Source organism: Eleginops maclovinus, chromosome 7 (assembly GCF_036324505.1).
Source record: "Eleginops maclovinus isolate JMC-PN-2008 ecotype Puerto Natales chromosome 7, JC_Emac_rtc_rv5, whole genome shotgun sequence".
In the NCBI taxonomy this organism is placed as follows: domain Eukaryota; kingdom Metazoa; phylum Chordata; class Actinopteri; order Perciformes; family Eleginopidae; genus Eleginops; species Eleginops maclovinus.
In genome coordinates this window covers 8,806,947-8,834,694 of record NC_086355.1, presented here as the reverse complement: position 1 = coordinate 8,834,694, position 27,748 = coordinate 8,806,947, and the positions used below count along the sequence as shown (strand labels likewise).

The 27,748-nt window shown below is 40.6% G+C and overlaps 3 protein-coding genes across 3 annotated transcripts; 2 read left to right on the top strand and 1 right to left on the bottom strand.

The window, feature by feature from the left end:
• Positions 1-307: 307 nt before the first annotated feature.
• creb1b (cAMP responsive element binding protein 1b) lies at positions 308-8,914 on the top strand. The gene is made up of 8 exons (XM_063888369.1): positions 308-455; positions 2,652-2,761; positions 2,922-3,068; positions 3,171-3,271; positions 3,782-3,936; positions 4,720-4,902; positions 5,177-5,330; positions 5,533-8,914. Exons 2-8 carry the CDS (start codon positions 2,660-2,662, stop codon positions 5,675-5,677), a joined length of 987 nt encoding a protein of 328 aa, XP_063744439.1. The 5' UTR covers positions 308-455; positions 2,652-2,659; the 3' UTR covers positions 5,678-8,914.
• Positions 8,915-9,676: 762 nt separating this feature from the next.
• Positions 9,677-19,421, top strand: ccnyl1 (cyclin Y-like 1). Its single transcript, XM_063888367.1, has 10 exons — positions 9,677-10,674; positions 12,343-12,417; positions 12,779-12,822; positions 13,002-13,102; positions 13,515-13,550; positions 13,662-13,713; positions 14,427-14,546; positions 14,965-15,131; positions 17,097-17,259; positions 17,801-19,421. Exons 1-10 carry the CDS (start codon positions 10,512-10,514, stop codon positions 17,915-17,917), a joined length of 1,038 nt encoding a protein of 345 aa, XP_063744437.1. The 5' UTR covers positions 9,677-10,511; the 3' UTR covers positions 17,918-19,421.
• A 219-nt stretch (positions 19,422-19,640) lies between these two features.
• Positions 19,641-24,304, bottom strand: fzd5 (frizzled class receptor 5). The gene is given in 2 exon segments (XM_063888366.1): positions 19,641-22,044; positions 22,047-24,304. Coding segments are annotated over 2 exon segments (1,650 nt in total). The 5' UTR covers positions 23,629-24,304; the 3' UTR covers positions 19,641-21,976.
• Between the last annotated feature and the right edge of the window lie 3,444 nt (positions 24,305-27,748).

The following is a 27,748-nucleotide window of genomic DNA, read 5'->3' as shown; positions in this document are numbered from 1 at the left end:
CTTATAGGTCTTTGTGATATGCTACTCAAACAATAACTATGTTCACATTCAACTAAAAATAAAATAGGGAAACAGTTTTCTGTTTTAAGGTGAACCGAACGAACCTTTCTAGATGAAAATAGGCTTCACTTACATGGTGTTTATCCACCAGATTATTGTTGTTCTCGTTACTTAATAGTTAAACAGTTTTGTTTTTTTTAAACCTTTGCACAACTCTTCACAAGGCAGGAGGGTGTCGTTAGAACCCGCCAGTCCTCGGTATTTTCCGGCCTTCTCCGTTCACACATCGGTCATTTCCGGCGAGTGTCGCCATCTGCTTTCTCGTCCTTCTCCAATCTCCGTGTTGTTGTTCCCGGTGACGCGGCGGAGGTGTAGCCTGACGCGGGCTCTTACGTGTCGGCCAGAATAAAAGTGGAGCTCCGGAGGCCCGGGAGTGACGAAGGGAGTCTGTATCGGTAAGGACGGAGCGGTGTCCGGGGCTCAGAGACACGGGACTCGGCCGTAGAAAGTGTCGGTGTAGTCGGGTTCGGCCCGAAGGAAACAAAGAGATCATGGCGCCGCGGTGTGTTTGTAGGGAGGGAGGGGAGGCTGCGGCTGTTTTGGGAGAAACAGAGAAAATGTGCGGCTTTGATAGTGCACCAGGAGTGACAGCGTGTGTGTGTCTAGGCATTACACATGATAGGGACTTTAGCGTTGGTATAACCCTACATGCAACTGTCAGACCGTGCAGTAACACACAGGCACTAATGCGCAGATTTGCGCTGCTTTCCTTGGAAACGGCGCATTGAACCCATCATGTCCATTAATGTACGCTACTTGCTCGAATCAAATTGATGTTTATAATCTCACATATTTTATTTCTGATTTTACACACGCCGATCGTGTCGATATCTTACTTAGTATTTTTCCATTATTGTGTCTTCATATTAATCGGCCTTACATGCCGATGCGTTTGGTTGCATATTAAAAACACGATCTCAGGCCTGGAGAGTAAACTCGCATCTTGTATCGTAAGTTGTAATAGTGTCTTATCTCCCGGGATGTGACCGCTGTGTGTGGTTGAGGGGGCGTTGCCCGGCCATGTGGCTCTGCTGTCACACAAGTGATTTTTGAAAAGCAGAGGGAGAAATGTGTAAAGCCAATCATGCAGCGGAGAGGAGCTACGCACAGTGTGAGATCACTGAACAACATCCCAGATCAACACACACTTTACCGCCTCAAGTCAGATCACTGAGGTTCAGAAGCTGCTTATTAAAATTAAATATATGCAGGTAAATGTGTTAGAATCCCTAACTCATTATCAGTGGTTAAAAGTTACTAAATACATTTATATGCGGTACTTGATTTTTAAAGTAGTTTCAATTCTTTGTTCTTCGCACTAGGATACGAGGTGCAGTTATACAATTTACATCAAAGTGATACCCCATGGACACAACACCTAACATCAATGAGATAATTTAAATCACAATTGACTCAAATTAAATAAACAGTTCCTTATACAAATACTTTATATAAGGGATTTTGTAAAATGTAGTACTGGTGAGGTAATGTGTGCGGAGTTGATTATCAGAATCAGAATTCCTTTAATAGTCCCACAGAGGGGAAATTTGCATCGTTAGAGCAGAAAGAGCCAAAGACTGCTTAATGTTACACCCAAGATACCAAAAAAATATATATACAAGAATCACCCAATTGCAAAATACTCAAAAATAAAAGTATAGCAATAGTACAGTATTTTATCACCACGTAACTTGTGAAATTATATTTTATATTTATTTAAAACTAAATTGATTGCTTGGGATCAGATAAAGTACATAAAGCATCACAAATGTGATTTAAAAATTAATACATCAGAATTATTATCAATACTGTCATATGTTTACTACTGAAATGGGCATTTTTGAAAAATGATTACTTTACTTTTAGGTATATTTTGATCCCAATACTTTTGTATTTTCAATAAAACTTTGAACACATGACTTGTGTCCTTTTTGTAATCGAATATTTCCCCACTGTGGTATTCTTACTTGTGCCTACAGGAGATGTTTACTTCCTCTAATCACCAGTCATCATTATTACAGTGAGTTATATAATGAATAAAAAACAAATGTATTGTAACTGTAGAGTCACTCCAGGGTATTTGATATGTGCAATGAAGATGTCGATGTGAATGGCTGGCCATTAAAGTGATTATTAAAACATTTGCTTTTCAGGGGGAGGAAGAATACTGGGTGTTAGTTTAGTGTATCAGATTTCCCTATTCCTGAATGGTGGCAGAAATGTCTCCTCATTAATGCCTTACAGCAAATATTTCACCAAAAACAGATCATGTCATTTTCAATTACTAGCAATTCAAACACATAAAAAAGATATTAGTAAAAGCTTTCAACAGAAAATTTCAGTTGTTAGTGATCTTCCAGCAATGCTCTTGGATCTTATTAAGAAGTTTTTTCAGGCGATCAGTTTCTACTCAGAAATGGTGTTTAGTTGACAGCTGTTTGGTACCATTTCTTTCAAAATGATAATCATTTTTCCTGTTAGTAAGTTTTCTTTAGTTAGCATTTATTATGTTATGATACATTTCCATGTGTTTTTAGTTTGTTCGGTTTGCTTATTTTAATAGCCTCTCTTGTCCAAATCGTCCTCCTCAGCTCAGCCAATGAGGATGGAGTCAGTGGAGGTTCAGCAGGTGGGGGAGGCTGCTGTGACTGAGAGCGAGACCCAGCACATCACCCAGGCACAGATTGCTACCCTGGCCCAGGTAACGGAAGTTGTATACGTATTAGGTGTTAAAGAAGTAGCACTTTCAGCAACACTCAGTAAGCACAGCTGGTTTCCAAACATTTTAACAGCATCGATTGTAAATGCAACAAATAAGTGCACATGACAGTATGCATGGTGACATCACTTCTGAATTTCAGGTAACCATGACGTCGGGCCTCACCTCAGCAACAGGTCCCACAGTAACGCTGGTACAGCTTCCCAATGGACAGACGGTCCAGGTGCACGGTGTGATCCAGGCCGCACAGCCGTCTGTCATCCAGTCCCCACAGATCCAGACTGTACAGGTAAAATACTCAGAAATACCTACAATACTAGTTACAGGTGTTGTTGATAGTAAGCCACAATTTAAAGAACATTAAGTGAGAAGGTGTGTTTGTGTGTTCCAGATCTCCACCATAGCAGAAAGTGAAGATTCACAGGAGTCAGTGGACAGTGTGACCGATTCTCAGAAACGCAGAGAGATCCTGTCCCGACGCCCCTCGTACAGGTAATTAATGTGGTTTTTAAAGCTCATTTTACACAACATGGGCCTTTCCTGGTTTTGTCATTTCCATTTTTTTAATTGCATTCACCTGCATCTATTTTTATTTCAATTTTATTAATAATACAAAACTGTGATTGCTTCTTTGTAATTGCTTACAGGTTACATACTCAAGCTGTTTTCTCATTTTTTTCTCTCCCTGTTCTGCTTCTGACTTTCTCTTTCTAGAAAACATTTAGAGATGTGTTCATTGGAAGAGAACATTTTTACAGTTAACTTATGATTCCTGCTGGAACAAACATAGCTAGGTTTTTACAATCTGGGACTTAAATCCATGTGCTTTTTTAAAAATCAATGAAGATTACTTGTTTGTGGGAGACAAATTACCATCAATACTACATTGTGAGTTTAAAATGTCTATAAAAAGCCTGTCATAACAGCCTCAAATCTTAACATCAGGCTTACACTGGCCAGTATGCTTTGTAAGTAACTCCCACAGGTCGTTTGTCCAAACAGAAAAATCCTGAACGACCTTTCATCTGACGCTCCCGCTGTTCCTCGTATCGAGGAAGAAAAGGCAGAGGAGGATTCATCTATTGCTGCCGCAACACCTTCAATCACCACCGTCACTATGCCCACACCCATCTACCAGACCAGCAGTGGTCAATACAGTGAGTGATGGCTCAATGGAGCCCCCTACCCGTCCTTTGTTAAAGAAAGAATAATTTTGTTTTTTGTTTTTTTTAAATGCATGTAAAATATTTAAAACAATAACATATAAAAGTTCCGTTTACCCACTTAAAAAAATATAAATTATTTTGTCACTCAACTCTACTGAAGTGATACCAAACCTCTGTGGCTTGTGATCACTTTAACATTTGGCAATGTTCAAATATATCACAAATTATGGTTTGTAGAGGAGTACAAGCAAAGGCACCTCAATAATATCTCCCTTAAAATAATACAAATATCGCTGATGTTAAAACACATTGTAGTTTGAAACAAACACACAGTGGCTTAAAAATGTCCATTTACGTGATATTAGCCAAGACAAATGTAAACATGCAGGGACATACTGTGCATGTATATAAGCAGACCTGCGTTAATGTGTGACTTATCAATTGTTTGCTCAGTTGTTGCCACAGCAACTTTATAAATTGCAAATATGTCAAGTTGTGTGTCTGTCAAGATGGCCTGGAGTGCGTCTGCCTTCTACAAAAACAGATAAATATATCTTTAAACACCTATTTAAAGCAGCTTGTGGTGATGTATTTGGGCAATGCTTCAGCCATTTGGTTTGGTCACCCATTGTCTGTGTACATGTTTGATGAATGTCAAACAGCTCTTGGCAAAAGTTTCATCAAAATACTTTTTTAGTGAATTAACAATGAGCAGAGCATGGGGACAGATTGTCATATCATTAATTCTCTTATTTGTTTCCTCTCAATACACAGTTGCAATCACACAGGGTGGAGCCATCCAGCTGGCTAACAACGGTACAGATGGAGTCCAGGGCATCCAGACTTTGACCATGACCAGCGCAGCAGCCGCACAGCCAGGAGCCACCATCCTCCAGTACGCACAGACGAGCGACGGCCAGCAGATTCTGGTTCCGAGTAACCAGGTGGTGGTCCAAGGTGAGAGGAAGCTCTATTAAAGAAGTGGTGTGTAAAAGTCTGCAACTAGCTCGTAGACTCTTTACTTTCAAATGTGCCTATTTTATGTTATTATGCACCGTTTAATTTCCGTACGTTTTCTTTCATTTCCTGTTGTTGTTAGCATATATGTATATATTTTTGGGCTTTTGTTACTCATCCAAGCAAGCAAATAAAATACTGATTCTCCAAAAAAAAGTGATTTTTATCAAGGCATACAATTTATCATCCACTTTCTGGCAACCACACATTTCAGCCGCCTCTGGTGACGTTCAGGCCTATCAGATCCGAGCAGCCCCCACCAGCACCATCGCCCCAGGTGTGGTCATGGCTTCATCCCCCGCCCTCCCTACCCAGGGCGCCACAGAGGAGGTCACACGCAAACGAGAAGTCCGCCTCATGAAGAACAGGTATGAAGAATGGGAGACTTTGTGTCTTTGTGTGTTTGGTCTCAATTTATGGCTTTGTCCTTGCGGCCGAAATGCCCCAATATCACATTCCATAACCAGCCAGCCTAAAAGTCAGTCTGGAGGGGGTGCATTTGATCAAATGGGCCACTAAATCCCCCCTAAATGAATCAGACAGACAAATGATGTCTTATCCTTCCAACAGAGAGGCAGCCCGTGAATGTCGCAGGAAGAAGAAGGAGTATGTTAAATGTCTGGAGAACCGAGTGGCCGTCCTGGAGAACCAAAACAAGACACTAATCGAAGAACTGAAAGCCCTTAAAGACCTTTACTGCCATAAATCTGAGTAGTTCCCATCCTTTAACCCGAGCTAGGCTAAGTAGCATTTCAGTTCTCTTTAAATACTTTGACTGTTTGATACTGCCTGCCTGGCCTTCTAGTTTGCACACATCTGGCCAGTCCAGTTCTGCTTTTACTAAATCCACTTCAGCAGTATATAAATATATATAATCTTCCAAGTAACAGAGCACTCTAACAGCACCAACAATTATGTGCAGCATCAAATCAAATCAGCTGGTGACAAAGGTAAACATTAGGGCTGCACAATATAGCGTTTTTTGCCGCCATTGGGTTTTGCCCTTTAGGCTAAACACACATTGCGTAAGACTGAAATATTGCACTTTCAAAATTGTTACATATTTTAAATTATGCTCTATCTGTAGGTGCCATTTTGTCTGAAATGGTCCTGCTGTTAACTCTACAGCCAGACAGCCCTCGCTGTTCAACAATGAGGATTTTCCAATGGCCTGGGGCCAGTAAGAAGTCGTGTTGGTCTGTAAACACAATAAGTAGCCTGATCTGACAAACAACACTACCCCACTCTACTCTCTGAGACTCTGAGACTTCCCCTTTGTTCAGCCTGTGTTTTTCTTTGTGTGAGCAGAGTGACAAACACAGGTAGCCTTGTTTAGCTCATAGACATTATTGTAATTTACCATAAAACAATATATACGTTGTTGACATACAACGCGTTTGTTGTTTTGAGTATGTTTTAAAAGGAAAATAGCCGTTAAGAAGTGAAATGGCAGTAAATGTTAAAATTTCAGTTTTATCTGTGACGGTTACATTTAAATGTAACCTTATGCTTTAATGTGTTTATTAATTGCATGTAATATAGTTATCAGGATATCCAACGTTAACATATCATTTCCTTATATCGTGCAGCCCTAGCTAACACGTTTCTTCATGTAACTGTTGTAAGCCTGCGTCCTAATGTCGAAGATTACACTAATACTCATACAGGTTGGTACAACACTGTACTCATCATATTCATTGTAGTGAAACTTTATTGTAAAAGATTTAGGCAAAATTAAGAGTCAGACATTTCTGTATCAGGTGAGGTCAGTTATGCCATCAACTGCCGTCCTTTTTAGGAAGTGGAGCTGTGTGTGTCAGCAGATAGTAGATTGTTTAAAAAAGGACGAATTGTGGAGTCCCACTTTTAAATTTTACTCATTTGGTTTCCCTCTGCCACGACAACATACGTGTAAGATGCTATTTAAATCAGATAATGGGCAAGTTGAGGCAAAGTTTTAAAGAAAGATTTTGTTTTCTACAACCCTGGGGGTTGCAACAAAAGGTGCTTTTTTTTTACTAAATGAAATCAAGTCTGAATTTAAAGTTAAAACTTCTCAAGACAAATCACAATTTCAAGTGTGTTCATAGATAACTAAAGGTTACTTATAAATCCCAGCTCGCTGTCTCCCAAGATATAACTGGTTGAGTAAAATGTTGTTGTACAAAATGAGAGTCCATCCATCCATCCATCCATCTAATAAAATATTATCCAGGTTGTACAAAAAACCCTTAATCTTTTCCGAGCCCACCTTTATCTTACTGTGCCACAGTTAATGTCAGTTTGTCTTCAAAATATGACCGTCTTGATCAAAAATATGTTCCTCGACATTTCATTTTTCCATGTTTTACAGTATCGTGTCTGTTGCAACATCTGTTAGATGGTGGTAAGATATGGATTGGGTGGCTGTATGACCATACATTTTTTGTAGCAGATTCTTTATCAAATCTACATGAGAAATAGGCTATACATGAATTCAACACTAATAATCCATGAAAATGTCTGTTCTGTTTAAAAGAAATCACTTTTATGGAAGTGTACGAAGTTTTTGAAAAGATAAATGTACGTGTTTGTCATTTGTTGTTTTTTTATATAACTGTATATAGACTCTACTGCATGTGTAGACCTGTTTTTATTTTTATTTGATATGGAAAATGTTCTTATGGCTTGTATGAAACTAATTTTGCATATTTGTAAAATGTATCAATGTAAAATTTAAGACAATGTATGTGTGTATTCATGTAATCCACCAGGCCTACCGCAGTCATGGCAGCTAAGTGTAAGAGAAGAGGCCTTTGTTGGAGATGTTATATTTTGGAGTGCGGTACTCTGTTTAGGATGAACTGTGTTTATTTGTAGAGAGTAGAGGTGGTCTAATGAGAGCAGCCAGGAACCACATACAACATATATCCTGTAATTTCTTTATTTTTTTTTAACTGCAGAATTTGTGTTGGCTTAAGACTCATCCGTACATGGTTATGATCTTAACTGTAAGCAACCTATTACTATATCTTCCAATTCATCTAATGAAAGCACAATTTTCCCCCTCCACTGGAGCCCTTCTTATGTTTGTTTACTTGTTTCTTTATATCACTTTTTAAAGATCACACGTTCATTCTATGAGTTTTATTTTTGTAGTTTAAAACATTTTTATATTGTAAAGTATGTATTTGTAATATATAAAGGATGAATGGGTTGAATCTGCTAAAAAAATCAATCACAGCAGCATCTCTTACTTTGAGCAATTCAGAAGGTGTTGATGGATTTGCACATGTAGACCGACAGAGAGAGAAAGGAGAGGAAATTGTACATTTGATTAAAGCACTTATTAGGAAATATCTGTATAAAGAGTTTACATATGTTTGTTTGTTTTTTAAGTGTATCCTGAAAAGAAATATGAAAACCAACTCCTGTAATTCACACATCCAGCGATGGTGCAGAAAAAAAAATCTTGTAATAATCCTTTTTATATACATATAGTGAGCTCAACTCTTTCCAACAAAACCTAAAGTGTTTTCATTTCTGTGCCAGAACAGTTCATGCCCACCGGGCTCACTTGTGCATGAAACAGATTGTTATACGTGTATGTAAAACTATGTATATTCAGAATTTCTAGAATAGTAGTGACATTTTTCTAACTTTTATTGTGATCAGTTTATATATTGAAACTTTTACAAGTTATCAATTTAAAATTCTATGTATCATATAGTATCTTGTAGAGACAAGGTCACTAAATAAGGTGTTACATACCATTTGTTTGAACATTGTTACATTACAAAACTATACCAGCCCATTATTGGTAAATGATGTTTCTCTGAGATCACACAACTCTTTTGTTAACACTTGCTATGTTGCAATAAACTGCTCTTGACGACTGTTAAGCATTTTTTTGCTGTTCAAATAAGATAAAATATGAACAATTCACTAATGACAGACGTTGATGAACCATGAAGGGGACCAATTTAAACACAAAAGACATTTCAATGTCTGTGTTTTATTTTAAATTTAAGTAAAGCTTGTTTGGAGGGAAAAGGTTGTATAGAAGCTAAATTGTAAGTTACCTCGTACCTACATACAAGAACAGCTATTTTAATCAAGTTAGTTACAGACAGTTGAGTTGAAATACTAAATTACAAGTGAAAGTTATGCATTAAAACTCTTCGGCAAGTACTTCTAGTAAAATGCACTTGAATATTGTTTTTGTTATACTTAAGTATTGCAGATGCACTTTGATTCAGTAAGCCATGGCTGAGCTAATTTGAACAATTTTCTTTTATGTTGAGTAGTAGTTAAAAGCATATAAATGCATCTTATTGTATGATGTGATCATATGTCTGGTATATCTTATTTGCAAATTCTCTGGTTACTATTCCTGTCAGATGAATGCATTCTAGTACAAAATACTATATCAATCTTATTCCCTTTTGGTAATAAAAATGGGAAAAACTCGTATGTATTACTTAAATGTAGAGGTATGTATTTATTATATGATACAAAAGTGATGGGCTTTAGTTTATACTGTCATAAAGGGTGTGGGTCGGTGACGATACAAAAATAGTAGCGTTGTAAATACAGTTCATCGGTTTAAATCGTCTCCAACAGACAGTTCTTTCAACCAATGAGCGGCTTTAAACTGTCGATGTTTTGATTCAGCAGCCAATGGGAGTGAATGGAATTTCTAAGCAGGCGGAACTACCATATCTCAGTGCCAAGTGGTGCGGTATGTGAGCTCCGGCAACAGATGGAGGACACCCAGTACAAATCTGACGGGGTGTAGGCTCTGATGGGGGAGTACGGACCAGCTACCACACTTGGCTCTCTATTGAGGAACTGAAACAAAGCCTAGTCATTCAGGCCTCATTGAGAATTTCTGTCACTTTTACATTCTTGGTTGGATTTTTCTCTTTTTACCTTCATTTTTCACTGGAGGCCTCAAAAGCTTCGGGCTAGATTTGGTTTAGGACCGACCTGAGTGCAAGAAGACATCTACGGGATTGTTTGGAAAGTCTCGTAAAAGTATTTGCCAGAAATTTGCGTTTTGAATTCTTCTCATGTCTACTTTCTCAAGTCAATAGTGTTCTCACGATAGCCAAACGTGTAATAAATGTTGTTTTTTAAAAAAAAAACAAGTTAAGGAGACAGGCTAACTAGTTAGCTAGCTTGCTATGATGCTATTTAGCTAGCTAACGTTACCTAGCAGCTACACTCATGTTGAATGAATGAATTAACGACCCCGGCATTTAACTAACAACTGTCAGTTTCTATTGCTAGAACACGTCGAATATTACATGTAACGACACCGATTTTCTACTAAGGTGAGCCTGTGTGGCTAACTCTTCTTTGACTCTTACACTACTACCCTCAGCTGGACAGGAATGCGATCCCAGGGAGTTGGCGGACAGCGGCGATTTAGCACGCAAAGATAGTCCAAATACTGAGAAAAGCCTGCTAATGTGTATGAAGCTGAAAGAGGCTAATTTTAGCTAGATACGCATATTTGCACTACTTGGACTTGGCTGGAACAGCGTGGAGCTTAATCCCAACTCAGAATGGGGAATACGGTGACATGCTGCGTTTCTCCCGAGTCGAGCCCCAAACTACCTTCGAGACAACCGGCGGAGCGGCTGGAGGAGCTGCAGACCAGCACGGAAGTGAGCGATGATAACACCGTGCCCTACCTGCAGCATATAAGCGACAGAGAGGTCCCTGACGGTAGGTGTTCTACCTGATAACCGGAAAACCCGTGATGATTAAACATTAACCTTCCTGTATTTGCACCCGTACAGGTCACACCCATATTGTTGGTTTATAGGGAAGTTCATCTGAATCTAATCCCTGTCATAGTGAAGAAGCTTCTTCACATGACTCAAAGCATACAGACTTTGATGACAGTTGGCAAATATACACTCCATATGAACGCATGCACACAAAATGTATAATGGACACAAGCAAGGTACATTTTCAGTGTAACAATTTCATGATGAAAATACATTATCTCTCTACTGCAGTGAGATGCACACAGAGACTCCCTTTAGCTGTGGCCAAGTTGCCAGACGTGTTTATTGCCATCCTGGTGCCAGGACTGCACTGATGAGGAGGAGGATGATGATGATGGCAGCAGTCTTTGCACTCTTGAGTTGGACACTGAATCATTTTGATCACACTGGCATCACATAAAAAATAAAAATAAACTCATCGTCCTATGGGCAACTCATTAACCACTCATTATTTAGCAACAAAAAGCATAACTTGTGTTTTTTGCAACCCTCAGGTTCATGCACATGCCCTGTATATGAGTGGGGTGGGGGAAGGATAGAGTTTTAATGGAGAGAGATCACAACTAAACCAGAACAAATTTATTTTTGGAATTGTGGCTGTATCTTTGCAAAAACTGCATGTAGTCATTTTCTATTTAGTGACATTTACTAAGACTTATCGTGTTAAAAAGACACAAGGTAAACTCAAGGTTAGCAAATGGGTCATGCCTTCAGGCAGTCCTCCACACAGTTGTTTTTGCTCATGCTGTGATCACAAGCTCGGCTTTAGACCACATAGAAAAGCTTCTCAGATATTTCCCATTGATGTAGGCCCAAGCTGAGTTTTGAACTGTACTGTAGGTCTTTGTGTCTCCACTCCTAGATATATGCAGTGTTCATCCCAGACATGTTGCTGTGGACAGTGTGTGTGTGAGGGCAGTTTGGGGAGAGCAGCTGTTGGCAGGGTGAGGGTCAGAATCTGTCCAGCAGTCATTCCTACATTCCTCATCTCTCTTCTTGCTGCCCTTGCTTCACAAATGCTACCATCCACTAATCCCTCTCCTTTTATGTAATGTGCGGTCTGCATGGATTTAGATGAAAACACAATTCTTAAAGACTTGCTTGTGAATAAACCAGTGCTGTTTTATTTTTGCAATTATGGAATAACAGTTCTATCTGCTAGTTATTTTTAAAGTAGTTAACCTAATTGTGGGAGACATCAAAGCCATGCCATAGTTGACTGCCATAATGTATGTTTCGGACAAAAGAGGTCTGTCTCACTTGAACGGTAACTGTTGCCCACTTGGGTCATGGGAATATCATAATGAAATGTATACGTGCCTTTGGTAGAACTTTGTTGTCTTTATATGGTAAGCTCTGTCAGATCTGTACAGCAGCCACCTTCACTCGTACAATATTGTGCTATAAGTCCATAGATTCCCGTTGCACTCACAGTACTACACTGTGCTATTCTCAGTGTGTTTGGTGAGTGGGTCAACTTATGGCTTCCCATTGTCTCTTTTGGCTTATTATCACTACCCACAAGTGGGAGAAAAGCGGCAACACGATGCCCTTTGACAGATTGTCATTATAAAGCGCTTATGAACACTCTTTGTTTTCTCAGAGCTGGCCCTGGAGTCCAACCCATCCGACCACGCCCGAGCGAGCACCATCTTCCTTTACAAGTCCCAGACAGACGGTGAGCAATCCTAACATGGCACACACACGGCGATGATTCACCTAGACACACAAACATCTGAAACGCATGATTCAGTCATGAATAATAAAACAAGAGATGATTTGTAAAAGTAATGGTTGGGAGGGGTTTGAAATGGTCCTCCTTACTTCATCGTAGATCTTTATTTAGTGAGCAGAACATTGCTAACAATTATGTTAATAACTTTAATTAAAAATGGTCTTTTCTATACTCAAACTGCTGTATATGTCTTAGCTGCAGGTTAACAATCGACAGAAGGTTACAGGTTTAAACTACATTTGATTCTTTACACGACGGAGTTTCTTGTTGTTGTTTGGCTGTTGACATTTCTCTCCCTTTACAGTACGAGACAAGAGGAAAAGCAACCACATAAATCATATCAGTCATGTAAGTCTCAATGTATTAGTTGATCATAAATCAGATATCCTTACAGATGAAATGTGCAAAGCAATATTGTTTTGGAACCGCATCGGGCAGCTGTTCAGAAGTGTAAAACAAGTCTAAATAGATTAAACTACCAAGACTTTTCCTATCCTGTGATGAACTCTAGTTGTGTCACTTTTAAGGTGTCTCCTGGTCCGCTGTCCAAGAAATACAGCTCCTGTTCAACAATCTTCATAGATGACAACACCGTCAGCCAGCCAAACCTCAAAAGCACAATCAAATGGTGAGAGAATTTCACACACAGAGAAACACAAACACACCGAGCAGGCCAAAAGTCTCTAATTTCACTTGAGAAAATCCCGTTGCATCACAGTATGGTAATCCCGGAGGAGTACTTGATGGATGCGTGACTAAAGCAGATGCTCTCACGCCTCATTTCGGACGGTCCTCTGTAATGACATTATTTCAGTGAATTTGGTAAATCGCGTTTCATCAGGATTATCTCAGCGGGTTTAAATGAAGCTTCTGTGAAAGTGTGCAAATGTTTTGCCACACCATACGGGCTTATACACACACACACACACACACACACGCGCGCGCAGCGTTTTTTGCTCCCATTGAGAATGTTTTTATTAAGGCAAAACTAAAAACACAGTTTTCCTCTGTCTTTTTCCTCATCCCCTTTCTGTTTCCAGTGTCACGTTAGCAATATACTACCACATCAAAAACAGGTAAGTGCACATCATTTCATTTAGTTCTAATTATATTATTTGTAGCACATTATGTTTCTTAAACTGGTATTCGTCTTAAGTGTGTTGACAAATGTATTTTGTGTTCTTTAGGGACTCGGACCGGTCACTGGACATTTTTGATGAGAAGTTGCACCCCTTATCAGTGAGTATCCTCACTGATAAAAACATTGACTCTAAGCAAGTGTTGTTCATACATTCATTCGTCTATTACCTTGTCTTGAGGAAAAGTTTACTATCTTTTAATGTTGTGTATTTTCCTGTGTCTGTGGTAATGTTAATGTACACTCTCTAAATGTATTGAAGTGATTCAGGGCGAGCTGCTCGAGCCTCCTGCTTCTTTACAGATGAACAGAATGTTTATATGAAATAAAATGTTTGCCTTTGAGTCCTATTGGAAAGAAGTAGCCCCCTGGAAAAGTAATCACAGCTAACACTTGAATATATTCAAATTGTAAGGTATTTGTAATGGATTGTAACCCCAGAGCCTCAGCAGCTGGGGCGTCATCCCCAGTTTTTGTGTAACTCCCTTGGCGGTGCCAGTATTGAAGGTTACACCTGGATTATGATTCATAGCTGCGCCTGCTGCCTTTGTCCTGCCTTGGCGCCCATGTTTCGGCAACACCTGTAAGATTTTTCACTCTTGGATCCATGGATGCTTAATTGGGCCACGCTGGCTCTTTCTCAGATGTCACCATCTTATATTCAAAGATGAAGCTATTGCATCAGACCCCCCCTTTGACCTCTGGTTGTTGTTAACTTTTTCCATGCTCGACGCAAACCAATTTAGAATAATCTGTAGTAATTAATTGCAATTGCTTTATTCAGACATGTGTATGATCTGGTTGTCCCGTACAGAAAGAGCCATTGCCAGATGACTACTCTCACGTAGACCCAGAACACAAACTGATCTACCGCTTCGTCAGGACGCTGTTCAGCGCTGCACAGCTCACTGCAGAATGTGCTATTGTTACTCTAGTAAGTGTTCATCATGCTGTGGTCCAAACTCATCATTTAGCTCACATCAAAACATGGCTTAGTGCCTTTAGAGTCCAATATCAGACCAAGGCCATGAGTAAAGATGACCTTTATCTGTGAAATACTTTTATAGCTGTTCTGGACTCATCAAGACATTACTGCAACTACATTTGTTTTTTTCTATAGAGTTTTAAAATGTTTTAATTCATGTAGTTTAATGCTGTTGTGTTTTCACAAGATGGTCACCAGGGGGCAGTAAAGTCCTACACACTGATTTGCTGTTGTTTCCACTGAGTAATATATGAAAGATAAATAACTATAACATCTTCTTCAAACTAAAAAAGAGGTCACTGTCCAAACCCTTGTATAGTTGGGTCCCAATGAAAACATTGACCATTCATCATTCTTCTTCCTCAAGGTGTACTTGGAGCGCCTGCTGACCTACGCTGAGCTAGATATCTGCCCCTCTAACTGGAAGCGCATCGTCCTGGGAGCCATCCTGCTGGCCTCCAAAGTCTGGGATGACCAGGCTGTGTGGAACGTAGACTACTGCCAGATCCTCAAAGACATCACCGTGGAGGACATGTGAGTTGTTGTTTATACAATTGGAAAACACTGAAAAGGAATGCGGAGATCAATCACTCAGTGCGGACATTGGAGGAAGATATTTGTCAAGTTCTGAAATGAGATATTAATATTCCATGGTATTTCTTTATTGGCCCTTTTTAAGAAAAGTTTCTCATCCAACTGAAGCATTTGTAGTTTCTTGGGGTGTGATGAGAGTACAGATACAAGAACCTTTAACTAGTGTTCGTGGGCTTCTAACAAAAAAGGATTGAATGTCCTCTGTGGCCTGGGAATGGGCCTGGCAGGAGGATGTGTTATCACTACCCAGGCCTGTTTCTATTGATTGGATACACAGATGAGTTGTGTAGCCAGATGTTTGTCAAGCTTGATTTGTAAAAAGTGGTCAGGTCATTTATCTTTTGCACAAAAAACACATTTCAATAGTTGTGTCCTGAGAGGCGGCAGACATTTCAACATGCCTCTAGATTTGGGTGCTGTGGGTGTTTGTGTTTCTGACTTCCATATTTTTTGGAACAGGGTGATTCCTCACAACTATATCATGGTTCTGGCACTACATGCCTGCCCGCCTAATATAAAAAAATATAACAACAAAGACGCACTTAGAGCGGAGAGCAGCAGAGACGTGCTGGGATGGATGGAGGCTCCTCTGCTGTCGCTCAGGCTATCAGCCGGTGAAGAGGCCGGGGTGCACTTTGAGCATCCAGGCTTTATTTCCTACAATTGCTTTTCCTCCTTGTGTGTGTTTTTGTGTGTGTATAAAAGAGGTTGAAAGTGCATCCTTGTTTTTTGTGATTTGGAAAGGTGCGTGCTCTGCCTGCATGTCTGCGAGCCCCCATCTCTCTCCGACTCCCTCTCTTCCTCTCATATGTCTGACCCACAGTCGCTCTGCTCTGTTTTCATTGCTGTCATTGAAGTGTCTTTGTGAGCCCGCTCTGGTCTTGATGGAGGGATGGGGAAGAAGGGTAGAGAGAGAAACAGAGAGAGACGGAGAGAAATGCAGGGGAGGGTCTCAAGTGCTCTCACTGCTTCTACATAATGGCTCCGGCTCTCGCCCACTCCATTAGTTGCCCTGGGAGACCAGACATCACACACACACTCGCGCTCACTCTCACCACCTTTGCTGACCAACAAAGCATCCTAGATGCTGTTTCCTTGGCGACCACCTCCCTTAGCTTTTCTCATGGCTGTGATGATGAGGATGAGGAAGGATGATGGAGTCTGGAAAAAGATGAGCTGTGATGCTCCCAAGTGGGTGCTCGCAGATACATGTCTGATTGCCTGCGAGTGTGTGAGCTTTGATTCCATCTCCATAAGCACTTCCTGTGTTGAGTTTAAAATCAATTCAAAGTTTACTGGTGTACCCGCTCCTGAAACTTCCCCTGGGGGCCCTTTTCCTCTGGAGTAATCACACACAGAGACACAGCGGGGTTCTAGGAGGAGATGCGGGGGATATGGTGGGCAGACTCCAAAAACATTGTGACATCACATTTTATAAAGATGGATCGGGAAAAAAGAGAGAATCTTTTGTTCTGAAACACTGCGTAATAGGTGACCTTTGATATCACACACATGCCTTCAGTTTGGTTTTATGAAAGTTGTGAAGTCGGAACAGGATCAGCGTTGTACTTCTCTGACAAGTTACATGTTTTATTATGCGTTAACATCTAATTGGATATTAGTTATTGCTACTTTTGTGTAATGTTGTTTTAATGAAAATGTTCCCTTTATTACTGTCTATTTTTAAATCATTGGACCACAGTCAGCAGGTTTGCTTGGCTTTGTGAATAACCGTGTGTAGGAGATGCTCTCATGGTTTAAGCTAACTTTTACAATACATCCTACATTACTCTCTTAGTTTGCGTCCGGGGCCTCGATCCCCTGTTCTTCTACCACACTGTTGCACTCCCTGTAGTTCTCTGTGGAGTTCTGTCCGTAATAACCCTCAGGTCTCTTCTCCCCCAGGAATGAGATGGAGCGCCACTTCCTGGAACTTCTCCAGTTTAATATCAACGTGCCAGCCAGCGTCTATGCCAAGTACTACTTTGATCTGCGGCAGCTGGCTGATGACAACAACCTCAGCTTCCCTCTGGAACCTCTCAACAACCAACGCGCCCAGAAACTGGAGGTGAGCCGCCCTCTTCAGACCTCCACCTGTTGTGTCGTTATGATGCTCCTGTAATATTACCGTCTCTGCTCTTCAGCAAACCATCGCACTCTCCTGGTACTGCCTCTGACATCAGATTACAACATGTCTTTCTCAAGATGGTGGCCTATTCGAATTGCCAAAAGAAAAGAAAATAATTTATTTCTGGCAGCTTTTTCCATTGGTTCAATTTTTATCTGGGTATTTTAGTTTTGCACTTCGTGATTTGTACAAATTTAGGTTGAACAATTTCCCAGATCCATGGTTCTGTTCAGACACCAAATTCTATTTTTAAGAGGGATTCATTATAAAGAGAATGGAAAGGAAAATAAATCTGGGTTTCATTAAATCAACTAAAAGAAGACCTATGTATATATTCACAGGGAATTTGTCCTAAACTGATTCACAATGTTTTATTCTGCAGAGTTCTTGAAATCAAACACCTGGTTAAAACAGCAGAATCTGATTCTGTATTTCCTATGTGACCTTTTCATTTACTGTGGTTCTGTGTTTGTCCCTTCAGGCCATATCAAGACTATGTGAAGACAAGTATAAGGATCTGTGTAAAGCGGCGATGAGGAGATCCTTCAGCGCAGACAACCTGATCGGTATACGACACTCCAATGCTGTGCTGTCGTAGGCCTGACCTCTGCCCTCATGTCCAAAATCCCAGCGACCCCACAGCCAGCCCCGGACAAACCTCACAGGTTCCACACATCGTCAGCAGGCAGGAGATTTGATGTTACTGTACGAGCTGCCCAAACAGTAATCTGCATTACGGCTTGAGAGCTGCATGACTGCAAAATGACACTTGAAATTGGTGTTTACCTAAAACTATTGTTTTCACAATCCCTTATTTATTTCATACCTGCCCCTTATTTCTCAGAGCAAGTGTTAAGTAGGACCGCTCTACCGCAGTTATCTCTGAGGACTAGCCTTTGTTTTGTCATAAAAGTGTAATTTTTTTCCCAAATGATATCCCAATTAATCCATTCATCCTGGCATTGTTCTATTAGTCACTGGGTTTCCACGAGAACACAAGAACCTACACTGTTAGTTTGTCTCCACTGCACCATTGGTCTGTACTTAAGACATCAATATTTTGTCACAAACATGATGCAAGTCCCAAAAAGTCTCTCAAACAATTTAACAGCCAGGAGAACAGCGCATGTGTTGGACTAATTTGATTGGTCGATTAATACAAAAAGTACAGCGTTACGGATGGTAACTGCGGGATTGACTCAATACACAATAACTGCAGTGTGTGTTCATAGTGATGAAGGAACATTTCACCCTGTGCAACAGAGTGTATCATCTAGGTTTCATAGGTTTTTTTTTCAGCTGGTCTCGTATATCTCTCTTTCTTTTTTGGGGTGGGGGGCAGATTAAAAATGCTCGATGGCCTAAATGAATTCTAGAGATTAAGGAATCATGAGGTCAATCGCAATTCATTGTGGGTTTTTTGTCTTTTGATGGGACTTTTTCACATAAAAAATATCAACATACATATATTTTATCAGGTCAAATGCAAAAACTGCTCCTTGTAAATTACAGGTGATACCAAAAGTTATTTTTGAGAGTGTAACAAAAGACTTGTTTACTGTTAACTACAGTGGTGTTTGATACTATTTCACTATATTATCTACACGTATACATTTGGATGGAGCACAAAGCATGTCAAAGTATTAAACTATAAATATTCCACAGGATTAGGTTGAAGTACTCCACCCTTCAGTCAGCTGTTGTCTGTTTGTAGTGTGTTTTGGATTTCGGTGTGCCAATCTGAGGTCAGTTAAACTTTCCAGATCAGTATTTCTACGGTTTGGCTCGATACAGCAGTTAGGTAGAAGAAAATGACTAAATCTAGGTTGGGTCCTCCCTCAGTATTGTGCCCCTCAAATCCTGCCATCCGGACCCCTCCTCAGAGAGCCCGTAAACAGATTACCAACATTGTTTTTTTCCCAGGCCCCGATCAGAGTTTTCAAACAAACTACATAGATGTTGAGGGGGAAAACTGATGGAAAATCCCCTTCTTTTTTGCTTACTATGTAGGCTATCTAGCTGTGAAACTTGTCTTGTTTTTAATTGAAAAAAACATTTGCAGATGGAGTATTTTAAATAAAAACTAATCATGTAACAAAGAAGTGAATTGTGTTTGTTTGAATTGTGTTTGTGTGTCTAAGCTGAGCTTGTGATCAAAAGGTGGTCAGGTCAGCTGGCTGTTCTGTTGTAACAGAGTGTGTAACAGGGCTGAATTAACCAGTCAGAAAGGCCTTTGCATGTCCGTACGTGTAAACACCTCTGTTAAAATCAACATATGTTATGCCAGATATACAGAAACGCACAGATGTACATCACCAAACTCGAGATCAACTCTGTTTTAATTCCACAATATGAACAAAATCTACAATATTTTTTATATCCTTTGAGGAACTCTACCAATATGAAAGCAGATTTACACATCAACAAACACTTACTGCCATTCATCACTCATACTAACGCATTCACTCGCACAAATCAGACTAATAAATTAGATATCATCTAGGGTGTCTAGTAGTCTCATCACAATTGGCCAACAGCATTGAAAGAAAATATCAGTCATCACAGCAGAAAACATTAAATGTGCTCCGTTTTCACCGAATCCCACTTAGTCTGTTCACATTCTGTCTTCTAATGTGAACTATTACGCTGAATTCTGTAAGACAACTTCATTCATAAATGGTTGGTTTTTTTCAGTTTTAGGGTGTGCTGAGTCAGGCACTTTCTACTGTTGAATTAGGAAAAGAAACACCAAATGTGACCTATGAAAGAAAACAGAAATGCCTCATTTTCAACTGTCAAGGCTCCTAAAACAAGATTACTACCCACATTAGACCAGACAATGCTAGGATGTTTGTAGGATTCCACAAAAAATCTATTAACTCCTCTTCATGTGTCAAATGCAGCCTCGTTAGAATATACCGCCCCACATGGCTGGTGAACTACCTCTGCAATTTCTCTTGTTAGCCAATCAGAGCAAAGAAGCGTTTTTCGGGAGGAAGCCTTAAAGAGACCAAAACGAAGTGTTTCAGACCGAGGGTGAATACAGACCGTCAGTATGTGAAAATGTGTTACGTTTTTTTGTAAAATAAAGAATGTTATCATGTTCTAGTAGAAACCCAATAATCCTGAAAATTAGGAACAAATATCCATTGAAATTAGATTGTCACAAAAGGAAATGTTTGATTGTAAACATGAAACAAAAATGGTGGTACTACTAATTATGATTTCCCTTTCATCAGGGCAACTTCAAATTGCTTATTTTCTTCAACCAACAGAGCGACACTCCGTTTACATTGTTTATAAAACTGTCAAAAGCATTAATTGCTTTCATTTGAGAAAGTGAAGCTGCTGCTTCTTTTAATTACTCATAAATAGTCGCTCAATAAAATGGATGCTGGGTAAAGTTCAGTGAATTGTCAAATGTATTAATTTGGTTTAAAGTCTATGAACCACAACATATGTCTCTTCATGGCAATTAAATCCTGTTAAAGCGATGGATCTCAAAGTGAGGCCCAGGGACCTTTCAGGGGTCTCTTACTGGGTATCAGGGAGTCCACATCAGAACTGACTTAAAATAAGTCATAAAATATTGAAAATAAATTCTTATTCCAATAGTAGCTTTTTATGTTATCACTATTTATCCGTAATTCATACTTCTTCTTTTTTTTTACACAGTTTTGGTACAAAACCAATTGATAAATGACCATTATGTATTTGGATTCCCTGACGTGGAGGTCATACAGTGAGCACTGTTAACCAGCAGAGGGGGGTAAAGACACAGATCAGTTTCTTCCTGCAGCTCTAACCTGATCACTGTCTGTTAGTTCATTCAACATAAACAACACTAGTTCAGAAACAGACTTTAGGGACTTTAAGTGGGATGTATACCAACAACAGAGTTTAGAGTTCATAACGGTATCCTTTAGACTAAATTCCTTTTGTCTGATTCTCAGATGACTTCCAAGTCTGAGTCAACACAAAGACAGTTTTTTAGCAATGCTTCAATTTGTATTCATACAAAACACACCAGATATCACACTCAAACATTGACATGAAATGGCACCTTTATGTACAACTTTTTACAATTTACATCAGACCAGATTTGTCTGTCTGTTGTCGTAGAGTTAGTTTGTGGCAGTGGCATTGGTTGGTTACAAACTAAACATTTACACCTAATATTTTTTACAGCCTATTTTTTACAATATATACATAAATAAATATGTGGGGTTTTTTCTGTCAATGCTCAGGATAAACAGACAAGAAGAAGCATGCATGATTCCAACATGGATCCATGTAACTCTGTGGGCATTTAAGATCATTTTCCTATTAAATGTCAAGTTTGGTCGACCGCTTCGAAAAGCAGTTTCAATTGTTGGAGTCACTTTTCACTAAAGTCAGACTCTTAAATAAGTTTCATGTTTAAATTGCTATTATCCAGGTTGTAGAATTTTTCCCTTTTAAAGCTCTGTCACTCAAAGGTTTGTCCGCATTAACTTTCTCTGTGTTTGGATACGTTAGTTTATTTCTGTCCAGAGAGGTGACTGCACATATCAGTCTTCCTTTTCTTCAGTCACTTCATATATGCAATGGAGCAGCTTTATGGTAGATCCCTGATGTAAGTCCAGTTCCAGTATGTCCAGTTAAAGCAGTACTGGCCTCACTGTACATGGAGGGTGGAGCAGTGGCTTTCTGCGGCCAGCAGGGGCAGCATCGAGCTACAAACCTCCTCCAGGACTCTAGGGTTTTTCCAGACCAAATCCAGACTCCTGAGGTGATGCCCACCACCAAGCACATTAAGTATTTGACCATGAAGACAGCATAGTCTGGGCCCATGCCTGAGCGCTGACGCTCAGACGGGCAAGAGCAGGCCAATGCTCGCTCCCAGCCGGGCCGGTAGTGCTGCTCGTAGACCAGGCAGGCCACTACGATGGTGGCGGGGACAGTGTACAGTACAGTGAAGAGCCCGATGCGGATCATCAGCCGCTCCAGTTTGTCTGTCTTGGTTCCGCCTTGCTTGATGATGCTCCTGATGCGGAACAGAGAAACAAAGCCGGCAAGTAAGAAAAGTGAGCCGGTGAAGAGGTAAACCACCAGAGGTGCGAGTACGAATCCCCTGAGGTTCTCCAGACTCTGGTTCCCCACGTAGCAGATTCCAGCCACAGGGTCCCCGTCCACAGAGCTGAGAGCCAGGACAATGATAGTCTTGACACTTGGGATGAGCCATGCGGCGAGGTGGAAGTACTGAGAGTATCCTGCGATGGCCTCGCTGCCCCACTTCATCCCTGCAGCCAGAAACCAGGAGAAGCACAGCACCACCCACCAGATGGAGCTGGCCATGCCAAAGAAGTACACCAACAAGAAGACGAGGGTGCAGAGAGCAGGGCCGGTGGTGTCGTAGAGGATGTGCAGCTGGTCCCCACCAACGCTGCTGCTGGTGCCACATGCCACCCGTTCATGACCTGCAACCAGGCGGATGATGTAACCCAGAGACACGAAGAGGTAGCAGGTAGCAAGGAAGATTATGGGCCTCTCTGGGTACTTAAACCGCTCCATGTCAATGAGGAAGGTGGCCACAGTGGTGAAGGTGGAGATGAAGCACAGCACCGACCAGAGTCCCACCCAGAAGGTGGTGAAGGCGCGTTCGTCGGCTGAGAAGTAGGGTTGGTGGCAGGGCTGGGCACAGTTGGGCAGGGGGCCGGTGTGAACCTGGCCGTAAAGAGAGTGGGACTCCCTCTTGATGGGGACCAGGGGGTCACGACATCGGCACTCCCTGTCACACTGTGGGGGGCTGGGTGGTTTGGTTCTGCCTTTAGGGGTTGGTTTGGGGAAAGGGGGAGCCAGGGTGGTGGTCTCACTGCTGTTCTGGTCCATGCACAGGACCTCGTCGCCCAGCTGGGGCAGCTGTTCGCAGCTCATCCTCTCAGGCCACTCGAAGCCATACTGGCTCATCAGGGGGGAGCAGCCTCGTTTGGCCCGTTCACAAACTGAGCGGCAGGGGGGAAGAGGCTTGCGGTAGTCAGGCAGGCAGATCGGGGTGTACATGCTGCACAGAAAGAAGAGCAGGTCGGGAGAGCAGCGGATCCGCACCAGGGGCCAGAACTGGTGCACCTCCAGCCCCACTTCCTCCTGGGTGTCGTGGTTGAACTGATTGGGCATGTAGGTCAGGTTGTAGCCGATGCCCCTGCACATGGGCACAGTTATAGGCTCACACACCAGGTCCTTGGAGGCTCCTAACGTGAGACCAGGACACTGGAACAGCAGCAGCAGCAGCAGCACGAGGGGGTGCGGGCCCCTCTCCGTAAATGCCATATAGAAAGCGTGTTATTATTTACTTACAGTCATTAAAACAAGAAAAGGATAAAAGGAGGGGGAAAGCAGCTTCAGTTCATCTCATGAATCGCAAAGACCAGAGTTTCATTCTGCTTCTCTCAGTCTCTTAATGATTAAAACCAAACAAGTTGGTAAATCCAGTTTGTCCATAAAGCCCGAGCTGCTGTCAATCATTCACCAGAGCGCTTGCAATCTGCACGGAGAAAGTTCATCTCCGGTGGTCACGTTCCAATAAATTTAACGACCTTGTAATATTTGTACCAGACCTGTCAGCTCCCAACAGGTTACAAACGACATAACAAGTCGCATCATGAGACTCGCGTAGAAAAAAAAAGATTAAAAGTTGTGCAGGAAATGTGATCAAAACGAGTTATTATTCAAAGTGCAGATAAAAGTCTCCTGTCTCTGTGTTCGGAGCCCGGCGTGTAAAATCCACTTGACGTTTATTTTTGCTCAGTCACCTCAAAACAGCGTTCAGGCTCATTGTGGTTTTTCTTTTCAAAGTTTCAAAGTGTTGTCTCTGCTGACTGGAAATGAAAGACAAGAATAATCCGAAACGTCCATCAGGGTGAACACTTCTCCCGTGTTGTCAGGTGCAGCAGCGTGGAGCCTTCACTGAGCCCCGGGACAGAATAAAGTCCGCCTGAAGCTGCGGCACCTCCTCATCACACACTGATGCATTCACGGGCTTTCGGAAATGTTACGATTCAACAATGACGCACAGAGGGAGCATGGAAAGCAACATGTGTAACAAACATTGTCACTTCTGTAAACCCCTGTGATTGGTTTTATAAATATTAAAATATCGATAAATAGATATCCAAATATACAATACTGCAAACATATAAACCATTCATCTACTTGCCTTTCATTTATTTACATTGTTTCCATGCTTTTTTAAAGTTGTATTAACTTGTTTTACCTGATACATGACTTAACCACGATTTAATGACTCAACTCAATGGATATTTTTTGCAACTGTTTTAAAAACAATGTTCATATTAAAGGACAGTTGTATGTTTATATAAGGTCCACTTCATACATCTAAAATACTAACATGCTGCTAGTGTGTTGAATTAAAGGATTTTACATGCGGTATAAATGTACTAATTTTACTTTACTGGTTACGACAACTTTATACATCATTCAATTTAACGTTTGAGCTTGATTTTACTCCAAAAACTCCTAACCTGGATATGTCCTTTATGAACATACTTCACATAGATTCCACACCCGTTCAAATCATTAAAATGTAAATTATTGACTTGTTTATTTCCTCTTTATTGTGCAGCTCAGTGAAGCCCGAAGTGTAAAAACTCCTTTTGACACGGACCCTGTTGTGATCTTCCCACCAATGGTACTTGAACGCATCAGTGAGTTGTGACTTTCTGCATAAAGAGGTAAGGAGTTTACCAGGAGGGCTTAGAGAGGTATTAAATGATGGATGAGTTCTCTCCATCCTCTGACACCCCGACAAAAACGAAGACACACACAAACACACACACACACACACACACACACACACACACACACACACACACACACACACACACACACACACACACACACACACACACACTCAATAGTTGTTTTAATAGTGTGTGTCTTTTTAAAGTCACAATGTTGTTGTCATACTGCAATTCACGATAGTGTTCCCTTTCTTACACTTGCAGGCTTTTTTCACAATCTTGGTTTATTTTTGACAAAATCAATAATTTCTTGTTTGCTTTACCCACTCCAACAATTGTCTTTTTATTTTATTTGTATCCATTGTGTTTATTTTATATAATTTGTTTTCGAAAATTTCATTTGTATTTACAGTCCTTTTATTTGACTATTATTATACCATTATTTATTTATTTTGATCTTACATGTAATCTTTGCTCAATAAAACAATTTATAGATGTTAATGTGCAGTTTATTCTCAAATACTGTCCCTTATTTAGAACAGGCTTGTAAGCTCAGTTTGTTATTTGCATCCTCCTCTGGTCTTTTTGTCACTTCCTGTTGGCTACATTGAAAACAACAGGACATGATAAACTGACACATTCAATACAACACTTAAAAGAGGCATAAACCGAGGCACATTCATAACATGCTTAAAACGTGTGATTATCCATTAACGCCACTGTTAGCAGAACCCCGTCATCTTGACTTATTCTTCTGTCATATAAAAAATTGTAACTTTCACTCTTGGACAGATTAAGATACTTGCAGCTGAAAACACAATTAGCGGGTAAAATAATAAAGCAAGAAAGGTTCAATAGCCGGTCGTATTCTCCATGTTTATGAGTGTGTTAAGACTACATAAGTAAACACTGCCAGGATTTAATTGATTTATGTCTAAATAGGACTAAATCAAATTTAATTGGAAAAATCTGTGGTGTTCAATACCTGATTGTATGACTCTGCTTTCTCCCTCTCTCTACACACACAAATACACACACAGCCGTATCCCAGATCGGACAAAGGTCACAAAGCTCTCTGGGGGACAAAGGTCTAAAAGGGTGTGTTTGTGTGTGTTGCTGTGTTTGTGTGTGTGTGTGTGTGTGTGTGTGTGTGTGTGTGTGTGTGTGTGTGTGTGTGTGTGTGTGTGTGTGTGTGTGTGTGTGTGTGTGTGTGTGTGTGTGTGTGTGTGTGTGTGTGTGTGTGTGTGTCTGTGTGTGTGTGCTCAGCAAATTGGCCAAGACAAGTCCTTCTCAGTCTGATTTACCTTCACTACTTGACAAATGAAAGCAAACAGCGAGGAGTTCATGTGTAAAGCTTGGACGGCATCAATCTCTCATGTGTACACAAACACCCACACACACACACACACTCACACACACACATACATATGTAATTACTCGTGGTAATTTTCCCGGCTTTAAGTGAGGACACAAGGCGACCTTATGCACTTGCTGATCAGATTACCACTAGATATACAAACTTAAATGTGTACTTCTTTACTACATTATGGAAACCATAAACAAACCACAGGGAATTGTCCTCACAACCAAAAATAGTTGAGCACACACAAATGCAAGGTGCAGGACAACAAATACAAACATATTTTACTAAACACTAACCAACTTTGTTAGTTTATCAAAATGATCAACTCATGACTGAAATGAGTGAGGGTGACATGCAAAATAAGGGCTGCAGACCAATTGGCAAAAATGTACATCCAATGTTACCTAACTACCTGTCCTTGACGTGAAGAAGAGGACTTTATAAGGACTTAGGAAAAGACAACAGTGGTGCTACGATATCCATTTGCGTACATACTTGCCATATAGTTGTGCGACAGTAGGTGTAATTGAAATGCATTGCTTTAAATGTTTCTGCTGCAAGGAATTGTGGGGAAGTATTATCTCCTTCCCTTGGTGAAGGAAGTTCCATTAACTTATGTTAAAGGAGATAAGAAAGGGAGCATTGAAGCCCATTTCAAGCAATGTAGCGGCCCTCTGTTAGTCTTACAGCGTTCCCACTCTCTGATGTAAATTATTGAAGTTTTTGCAAATGTTGAATAATTTTCACATCGTGGTCTTATCATCTTACCAAGACTGTCTGTAGCAAATCCACAACTGTATATTTGACATGAGAGACACAAGGGCAGACGAACCCCTGTCCACATGTGACTTTCCATTGCCAATCGTTCTGCCTCTAAGCCCCTCTTTGTGCTCAGCCTGAACACACCTTTAGGCTATGTTCTTAATAATGATGCAAACTTTACTACAGAATTTTCTTTCCAAAGCATTCTTTAGATTGTGTGGCAGCGCACTTTTATGTCCACTGCTGCATGAAAATCAACATGCAGTGACATGGAGCCTGTTTGAGTGAGGTGATCCGTCACAGTGACAACAAAGCAGACGTGATGTTTGTTCAGAGTTATGTTACCGCTGTGTCAGACTTCTTTTAACAATCTTTTTACAATCAATCTGTATTTACCTACCTACCTATTTACCCCCAAGTTGTTTTTACTGCGATTGTGAAATGAATGGAAACTAGAAGCTGCCTGGAAGGGAAGAATAAAACATTGAAATGTTTAAATAACGTTAAGGACAGAGTATAAATTAAGTGACACATTTATAGTGAATAAGGCAGTTTTATCATTGTA